This window comes from Gobio gobio (assembly GCF_949357685.1).
Source record: "Gobio gobio genome assembly, chromosome: 9".
Lineage (NCBI taxonomy): Eukaryota > Metazoa > Chordata > Actinopteri > Cypriniformes > Gobionidae > Gobio > Gobio gobio.
The window spans coordinates 13,367,867-13,378,492 of record NC_137115.1 but is presented as its reverse complement, the minus strand read 5'-3'; the positions used below and the strand labels follow the sequence as shown (position 1 = coordinate 13,378,492).

At 36.7% G+C, this 10,626-nt stretch overlaps 1 protein-coding gene across 1 annotated transcript in view; it reads left to right on the top strand.

Moving 5' to 3' along the window:
- The first annotated feature begins 1,273 nt into the window (after window positions 1-1,273).
- The window catches only part of LOC307131912 (transmembrane protein 255B), a 101,030-nt gene continuing 91,677 nt past the window's right edge, over window positions 1,274-10,626 (top strand). Inside the window, exon 1 of the mRNA XM_079825949.1 lies at window positions 1,274-2,200. Coding sequence (XP_079682075.1) covers window positions 1,495-2,200 — 706 coding nt within the window. The 5' untranslated portion in view covers window positions 1,274-1,494. The remainder of the gene's footprint in view (window positions 2,201-10,626) is intronic.

The following is a 10,626-nucleotide window of genomic DNA, read 5'->3' as shown; positions in this document are numbered from 1 at the left end:
CATTAATCTATCAATTTATACAGTGAAAACTATGCAGTGTTATTTTACATTTCATTACTTTATTAGATGTCTTTGTAGGTTTGTTCTTTACTGTAATATTAATGTTAGCAGACCTTCTGAATGCTGCACACTGGTCCGTTTACAAATAGATGTTTTATATTTTTGTTCAAACTTTGCGGTTTCTTTTGCTATAGATATTTTACTTTTCAGATTATAAAGCCATGTTAATTATGTTCTTAATTATGTTTTTTTTATATAATAAAGTATAATAAAAAGAACCGGTAAGAATACTGTTAAAGTACCGGATCGATAAGCAGTATCGGTAAGACTAGTAATACCATTAAAACCTTAACGATACCGATTCCTATTAGTAATACAGTGGAAATTAGTAGATTTGGTTAGCATGTTGATTTACGGTGTGCGCCCCTAAAATTTCTGGTTGTGCCCCTAAAATTTTCAGTTGGGGGCCACTGTGCTCCTAGTGAAAAAAGTTAGTCTGGAGCCCTGGCTTTATATGCCAAACCTGAAAAAATGGCACCATCTGGTAACATTTTGAAGCCTTCCAACATAATAAAAGCATATTAACAAAGATTGCCTCATTTTATAGTTAAATGGCAATGGGATTAAAAATTGCAGTTTTAATAGGTTTCAGTGCTGAGAGGAAGTATTTTGTGTACCTAGTGCAAAATAGATTTTTTTTTAAAGGAAATGGGGCTGAAATATAAACATTCCAAAAAAAAATACACACCTGTGGCAAATGTTATGCAGTTAGCATTAACACAGGCAGTTATCAAAAAAACTAAACTGAAAAAGCCAAAAATGTCCATAAGGATGCACAAGGGTTAATGAATAACTACACAGGGACAAACGAGTAACGCAATATTAACATTCTAGTAACTATATTAACTAAAAAGAAACTCTTATTAACGAATTAGTGAGTAACAGTGTTCACTATTAACTAATCAGTGACTACTTTTTTTCATACCAGTAATAAGAACTATACAGGTTCATAATTCATGTGAATAATGCATAATGTATAATTACTTCTAATATTAATATAATGGTTACCCACTAGTAATGACTCAAGTATTACCAAATCCTTCAGAAGGAATTACTAACAGCATTATAAAGTGAAAACCTTGATAACTCTCTAGTATGGCTAAAGTCATTGTACGCTTTTGAGGTTTTTATAAGGTTTTGGATAGTAATGACTCAAATGGAATTACTATTTATTTGGAACCGTATTCTCAAGTGACGTTCGTGGTATCTCACTACACAGCAGAATCCCAGTGTTAAATCAACACTGCTCAGAGCACATATGGTCCCACTCTAAAGTGTTCAAATAACACTGAAGCAGTGTTACAGTTAATTAGATAAATAATTGATTAATTAAGTGATGATTGACTATTAGTGGTGACACCTGATGATGATGAGCAGAATCACTGAAGGAAAGAGAAACACTAGAACTAACTGACAATACACGGAGTGGCGGAGATGGCGGAGACGAGCGCACACGCATGCAGTCTGGCAGATTCTGCGTGTTGTTTGTGCTGTTTGTTTGAACCAACAAAACCATCTAAGTTTAAATTAACATCGCATCAGTGGTTTACAATACTATATGTTGTGACTTTGCTTCTGCTGTCTGTACAACATCGATTCCACAAAGGATATATAGTTCTCAAATCCGTCCGGAGAAGTCAACATCTGTTATACTCCAAATTTCTTATCAATGGATATACGAAGGCTCACATCAGATCATCTGAAAGGCCATCTAACCAGCGTAGTGGGCTTACTCAACTTACCATCATGTTGCTACTCGCTGGCGATGTGGAACTCAATCCCGGACCGCGGCCTGCTACCAGCGCTCAAACAGATATCGTGGAATTGCCATTCCATGCTGTGCAGTCGGCAACACACCATAACAACCTTCTCACCACCGAGGGTATGGCTGGATTTCTACTACACCCGCTTTTGGCGCTGCCGGCGCTGTCTGTGCCTGCTGTTCAATCGTTGGCATGGGCTACTGCTACGATTAACTCACCCCGTGTGCTGCCATGGCCGCTCGGGCAGGCCATTCGACCGATGGCTTTTGGTAACAGAACCGGTTTGCAGCAACGAACTGGTCCTGACTTGATAAGCCCCAGCAACAGTGCAGAGCAGTTTAACACGGAGCAGCATATGGTCAAAATCCCCAGCGGTGGTGAGTCTCCAAAATTTCCATCAGTTTGTCACACTGCACATACTATATCAAGATCAAGGAATCCCGTAATGAGAAAACATCGAGCTACAAAATTATTTCAAACGCTGAACCAAGCTAAAACTGTATGGGATCCTGGATGCAAATTAAAAGGGTTGTTTGGCGGTCATTTAAACATCCGGAGTATGGCATCCAAACGCGAACAATTGGAACATTTACTTGTTAATTCTAATATTGATTTCCTTGGTCTGACTGAGACTTGGTTAACTTGTTCATCTCCTGAGGCTTTATCTATTATGCCTGGATACAATATATTTAGGAAAGACAGAGACAAAGGGAGGGGAGGGGGAGTTTTATTATATGTGAAAAGCACTCTTAAATGTAAACAAATCGAATTTCCTATGGGGATTGATATTGAATGTGTTGGTGTTAATATATCATTGTCTGTCGAAATGTCATTTACCCTGATTTGTATGTATAGAAAACCTTCAGCAAAATTAGATTTCTATGATCAGTTAAAAGCTCTTCTTAAAAACTGTAACTTTAACAAAGAGGTTATCATGATGGGTGATTTTAACATCAACTGGAATGATAAGTGTGGAAGAAGAAACTTTAAGCACATTACAGATTATTATAATCTCACACAGTTAATAGAACAACCTACTAGAATAACTCATCGATCAGAAACCAAAATAGATTTAGTGTTTACAAACAGACCTGAAAGAGTCATAAAGACGCTCAATCTTATGACTGGCTTGTCGGATCATAACATAATCTTATTTTCCAGAAAATTAGCAAGACAACGTTTTCATTCTTCAGTAAAATCTAGTTATAATTATGAAACAGTACCAACTGGTCTACAGCAGAACCTTGGTATAGCTTTAGGAGAGGTGGACTGGGAAAAAGTCCTCTCTACAGGTGATATAGAGAGTGACAGTAACCAATTCACTTCGAAAATCAAGGAAACTATGAGACCCTTTGTTAAAAGGCGGAGCCAACCTAAATTTAGGAAGGACTCTTTGCCCTGGTTAAATGAAGAATGTAGACACCTCATGAAGGATAGAGATCAGTTACTGAAACGATCTTTAAAATCAGGTCTTACAACAGACAGACAAAAATTTACTTCAATGAGAAACAAAGTAATAAAGACAATAAGGCAAGCTAAAGCTAACTTTTTTATCAAAATTATTGAGGATGCCAAAGGGAATGGGAAAAAAATTTGGCAAAACATAAATAAATTGATTGGTAAAAAACAGAATTACAATAATAAAGAGTTAGAACTGAAAATTAAAACTGAACTGGTAACTGACCCTAACATTATAGCTACAGAATTAAATAGCTTTTTTATAAACTCGGTCAATGAAATTACCCAACTTTACAAACAACCTAATTACCCCCCCTGTAGTGTAAATCATACACAACCGGGTTTCATGATAGACCAAATAACAGAAACAGAAGTGGCAAATATCATAGGGACTCTGAAAAACTCAAAGGCTAAGGACTTCTATGGCCTTGACACAAATTTCATAAAAAGGCACAAGGACTCTCTCTTACACCCGATCACGCATTTGGTTAACCTGTCCGTTAGATATTCAATCATGCCATCAGCTTGGAAGGTGGCCATGGTCAGTCCCATTTTTAAATCAGGAGAAAGAACAGAAATGGCAAACTACCGGCCAATTAGCCTCCTACCTGTTGTGTCTAAGGTAGTTGAAAAATGGGTTGCTAAGCTAATGATTGAACATCTAAACACAGGCTGTAATCCATTACACCCGATGCAATTTGGGTTTCGAGCCCATCATTCCACAGAAACGGCAAACTGCCTTTTTTTAGAAAAAATCAAATGCTGTTTGGATAAAAGCTCTTATGTCGGTGCTGTGTTTTTGGATCTAAAGAGGGCGTTCGACACTGTAAACCATCAAGTGCTTTTGTCAAAATTAACATATTTTAATTTTTCTGAGCAAGCTCTCTGCTGGATGAAATCATACCTATCCAGTAGAAAGCAGTGTGTCTGTGTTAGTAACACCAAATCCCCCCTTCTTGATTGTCCGGTAGGGGTCCCTCAAGGCTCCATACTTGGTCCAATTTTATTCTCACTCTATATTAATGACTTGCCTGATGTATGTCAAAATGTTAACATCCAGATGTATGCAGATGATGCTGTAATTTACACGTATGGCAAAAATTATCAGGAGGTTTCATCTATTCTTACATCTGCAATGTTCCGTATTGATGATTGGCTTACTAGGTCTTGTCTTCATTTGAACACCAACAAGACCGTTTGCATGGTATTCTCAAAACAAAACACAAAGGTGATACAGTCTAACGTGTTTCTTAGAGGAGAGGAGTTAAAAATTGTAAAGGAATTTAAATATTTGGGGGTGACAATGGACAGTAATTTAACATTCAAAAGCCACATAAAAAGGGTGGCAAATAAAGTTAAATTCAATTTACAGAATTTCAAACAAATAAGGCCCTTCCTCAACTTAAGTGCTGCCAGAATGTACTTACACACAATGATATTCTCACATTTTGAGTACTGTTTTACAAATTGGTCACTAACTAATATAACAACACTTAAGCCTATTGAAATACTCTTCAAGAGAGCAATTAAAATTTTTGATAAAAAACCGCAATCAGTTCATCACTGTGCCATACTGGAAAAACATAAATTATTGAGTTTTGAAAATTTTATAAATTTTAAGTACGCCTGCTTTGTTTATAAGACTATACATCATCTTGCCCCTCCCTCACTGAATGATTTTTTTAAGAGAACTGAGAGTGATGGTAGAACAAGGGCCTCTAAAAAAGGAGACTGTGTAATACCTTTTAGGCGCACTACATTTGGACAAACTGTCTTGTCAGTAAAGGGAAGTAAATATTGGAATAGCCTACCCCATACAATAAGGGATTGTTCCTCATACACTACTTTTAAAACTCATTTAAAAATATGGCTTTTAGAAAACCAAAGTTGCACGCATTTTTAAACTGCTTCATGAACTTCTTATGTGTGACGATTACTTAATTACTTGTTCGTATATTCTTTTGTTATTATTGTTGTCAGTGTATTTCTGTTAGTGTGTATTGTGTCCCTCAAACTGTTGAGGGTGTGTATGCACGTTTATCCTTGTTTTTGTTTTTTATCTGCCTAGGGACAATAGATGAAAATTAGCTGTGGTGCTAACTCTAACATATTTACATTGTGTACTTGTACTGATGTTCATTAATATGCACTGTCCCTATTTAAATAAATACAATACTTCAGCCACAGCCTTAGGCCCTGTCCACATGAACACGGGTATTTTGAAAACCGCAGCTTTTTTTACACGGTTTGGCTGTTCGTCCACACGCAAACGCAGTATCCGGTTACTGAAACTGGACTTTTTTGAAAACTCCGGCCAGGGTGAAGATTTTTAGAAAGCGTTGTCGTGTAGATGGTGAAACTGGAGATTTCGGCTTGTTAAGTTGAAGTGTGCGCCGTTCTCTCCTTTGTTTGACGTTAGATTGTGAGCCGTTATCGTGCCGGAGTCTATGCAATGGCGGAAGTAGCTTTTAATAACTCTGCTAACAGCGCTTATCACATGTATACAGATACATGCGCAGTTATCTCATTGTATTGCAGAACAGAGGCACCAGAATGCAATAATACAACATAGTAAGGCAAGTGTGTGAAGCTTCAGTCCACTTGGGCCCTGCCCCTGTGTACAGTTACCTGTCACTGAGTCCAAAGTAAACTTGTAGAAGGGTTTCACTGAGCCCATGGCATCCCTCAGTGCATCGGTGCCATGGATGGGACCCATGTGGAAATCAGGCAGCCAATCATAGCGTGGTTTTGCGTTTTCATGTGGACAGAGATTTTTTTAATCCGTGCTTATGTGGACGCGATTGTTTTTTAAAACGGAGGATGAAAAACTCAGATTAAATCAACTGAATTTAAAAGAAGACATTAAATCTCTCAAGATCTCAGCAGAGGAGGATTAAACAACTCCACAAACAACATTACCAGCTTCACTTATTACTCAACAGATTGATTTTATTTCTGTCAGACGTCTACAGAAGCTCTTATTGAGAATTAACAGAGGTTTAGATGCTGATGTTTTATGGCCTGGATGCCAGCCGAACTTAGCCCCGCCCACAACATTTGCGGTCAGGAAGTTCAGTCTGGACTTGATTCGTTGTGGAGCAACTATGCTTGAACCAGAGCTCTTCGGACCAATCAAATTGTCATGGCGGGCTTTATAGGTTGATGGACAGATGATCAAGTAACAATCATTAACGTCACCAAAGCGCTTGGGTTGAATTCGTTTACTAAACGGAGAACTTGTTCGTATCAGTGTTAATTTCGTTGACGAATAATTTGTCATAATTTTAGTCAACGACCTTTTTTCACTGACGAAAACGAGACGATAACTAAATAAAAACTAGTGTTCGATGACTAAAACTATGACGAAAACTTACTGTAATTTTCGTCAACAAATAAAAACGAGACGAAAATGTTAGGGAGGGACGATTAGGGAAGAGATCCAGTCAGAACTGATGTCCTGTGTCACAGCACATTTGATTCGAACGTGCTGATCTAACCGTGGGAAAACACGGCGCTGTTGTGCTTTTCCAGGCTCACGCATCCCCAATACAGCGCTCCAGAGCGGTTCACAATCAATGAATAATGCACAAATGCCACGCAATTGTATATGAACTAATGCTGATGAATAATGACAATGTTTACTTTATGATGATTATATAGTAATATGTTTAGACGGTTGTAACAATGCATATTTTATCTCCTGAACTTGAATGAGCAGCTGCAACTGCAACAGAGGCGCAGCAGACATTTCAAAATAAGAGTCCCGGTGTATTTCGAGCTTGTTTATAATTTAAAAGTCACTCATTATACAGTATATTCGTATTTGGTTACACAATAAACTGTATTTCATTTAATTCCCATTTAATTCTTAGTCAGGAGGAAAGACCAGTATTTGACACATATTCAATAAAGTATCAGGGTTATAATAGTTAACTAAAACCATTTTAAAAAAAAATCATTACTTGAAATCAAATAAATGTTAACTGAAATTAAAAATAAATAAATAAACAAACTTATTTGAAGCTTTAGCTTTACCTGATATGGCCTACTAACTAAAAGAAATAAAGTTATAAAAACTATATAGTTTTTAAAAAAACAAACAAAAAAGTGAATTGAGCTCTCTTACGTGTATTTTTTAATGTCAAAAACAAAATGATGTCAAAATTAAATGGAGCTTGAATTGTACTATTACAATTTAACTAAACTCATTAGATTTTAGGAGACTAAATCTACAGTAGATTTAGTCGACTAAAATCTTATGATATTTAGTCGACTAAAACTAGACTAAAACTAAAAACAATTCAGGTGACTAAAATATGACTAAAACTAAATGGCATTTTAGTCAAAAGACTATGACTAAAACTAAATCAAAATTTGCTGTCAAAATTAACACTGGTTCGTATATATGCATTCACCTTTACTATTTCTCTCAAAAATGATGATCGTGTTGGTAAGTCCTCTGTTTATCCTTAAAGCTACACTATGTAACTTTTCCGTCCACTAGAGGTCGCCTGTTCAAAACAAAGGCGTAGTTTGATGACGCCACGTTTGAGCGCAGAATCTCGGGACATGTGGTTTTCACCTCACAGCCGGTGGAAAACAGTCAGGATAGGACTCGGGCAGAAATCATGTTCATGGATGCGATTATTAACATTACTGTAGTCTGAAGCAGAGCAGGACCGAGTGTTGTGGAGCTGAGCAAGGCCGCAGGAGCGATTGAAGAGCGGGACTGTTATTATGGCATAGTCGCCGGCAGGACTTTTATTATGACACGGTTGCCGGCGCCACTTCCTCTTTTCCAGTCATGAGTGAGGTAATGCAACTCTGTTTATCATATTAGATATATCTAAGTGTGTTGAAAAGGAAGTTATGACGTTCGCTCGGCGGCTGCTATGACACTTGTTCAAAATGCAGTGAGAGTAAAGTGTTTCACTGAATAAAACCGGAAACCGAGGGTGACGCAGATATGACACAATCGACAGGCGACTCCCTCACACGCATAGCTCACACGTCCCGGTTCCTCGGTTAAAATAGCAGTTTCTCACGATTTACAAATAGTTGGAAACATTTGGGATATTCTAAGTACTCAACTGAACAAAATATATAACACTGGCCTAGTGGTTTCTGGATATTTTACTGCAAAAATCCTACAAAGTTCACCTTTAAATAATTTTTACAACAGAACACCAGCAAAGATCGTTTACACTCATCTTCTTCTACTTCTTCCAGCATGTGAGAGGTTGAGTTCTGTTGACAACTATGCGTCACTCTGATTGGTTGTAGGTCTATCCAATTGAGTGCAGAGGCATTTTTGCCCAGCCCAATGGATCAGTTTCATATTCTGAGTATGACGACATCAGGCTAGATGTTTTATTAAAAATGTTTATTAAAAATGTGTGTTTCTTTTAGTTGGGCAGTTTGACTCTTGTTTTTTTATGTGAGTTGGTGGTTGTTGTAACAGTGTTTACTGAAACAATTTTTTTTTTTTTACAAAGGAAGCCAAAAACAAAGATGATAAAGTGATATAGTTTTTATCATCATAAGGTAGAATGATTCACTAATCTCATCACTGACCAAAAGTGGTAATTTGTTATTAATAGATGATGTTCACCTTTCTTGCCACAGATCAGATATTCAGTATTTAGATGTTTATCAAATTAATTGTTTTCACTTCATTGTTTTTTTTTTCTGGCTTTCTTTGCAACAAATTATATGTTTCAGTAAGCTCTGTTACAAAGACAACAGACTCACATAAAAATCCAAGAGTCAAACTGCTCAGCTAAAAGAAACTCTGATCATCATAATGGTGATTTTCTATAAAACATCAGCATCTAAACCTCTGTTAATTCTCAATAAGAGCTTCTGCAGACGTCTGACAGAAATAAAATCAATCTGGTTAGTAATAAGTGAAGCTGGTAATGCTGTTTGTGGAGTTGTTTAATCCTCCTCTATTGAGATCTTGAGAGATGTATTGTCTTCTTTTATCGTTGATTTCATCTAAGGCTGTGGCTGAAGTCAATTAGTTCTTGTGTTTCTCTTTCCTTCAGTGATTCTGCTCATTATCATCAGGTGTCACCACTAATGGTCAATCATCACTTCATCTATCAATCATTTATCTAATTAACTTTAACACCGCTTCAGTGTTACTTTAACACTCTGTAGAGTGGGACCATGTGTGCTCTGAGCAGTGTTGATTTAACACTGGGGATTTCACTGTGTAGTAATGACTCAAGTGTTACCAAATCCGTCAGAAGGAATTACGATCCAAAACCTTACAAAAACCTCTTGCATTGACAGTCATTATTAGGTAGTTATCATGGTTTTCACTTTAGAATGCTGTTCCAAACAATTAGTCATTCCTTCTGAAGGATTTGGTAATACATGAATATTGGCCAAACTAGTGGGTTAATTATACATTATGCATTGTTCACATTAATTATAAACCTGTAGTAGTTCTTATTAGATCTCTGGGAGGTGTGAAAAAAACATTAGCAACTGATTAGTTAACTACCTAATTCAACTAAGCACTGTTAATATTGTGTTCTAAAGTCTTACTGAAAGATACATTTAGTTGAGAAGCAAGATGTCACAGTCCTGTTTTTTTAAATGTATCAAGATAAGTGCTTTTATGCTTAAATTGTGAAAAAAAATGTCTGCCAATGGGGTGAGAAAAAAACAACTTGCTTTTTCTTTTGAAATTAGTTTATTTTTCTGCCCACATTGGCAGATATTTTCAATTTTATTTTCTAATAATTTTGATAAATTTTCTTAGAAAAGAATGTTATTTGTATTGGAAAACAACACTGTATTGGATATGTATTGTATTTTATTGTACTGTATTGGACTATTGGAATATCAATACGGAGTAAGAAAATCACTTTTTGCAGTGCAGTAGCTTTATCTGGTGCAAGTTAGCATTGCTTTCAGTAGCGTTAAGCCTGTAAAAGCATTTAAAACATATATACTTTATGGTCAAAAATACATAATCTGTGTTGAAAATTCCAGTGGCCAAGAAAAGACAGATGACATTTTGAACAATATACTATACACAGTCATGTACACTCACATGCAAAGGAGCTCCAAGAATCGAGTTAGTTGATTTGGTCCCTCCTTTCCTGAGTAATCGATGGAGTTATCAAACATGTGCAGCTTCTCTAGCCACGGGCCCCCTGCAGCACCAGGACCGCTCTTTGCTTTTCCTCTTTTCTTCTTCGTCTTCTTTCCTAACCACACAAACACGTCATCCACAGCTGAGACTAATCTGGCATCCATTAAAAAGACATGACTCACTACCTCTTCCCATTCATGGAGAGATGGAATTCATTTTTTTGATAACACAGTGCAT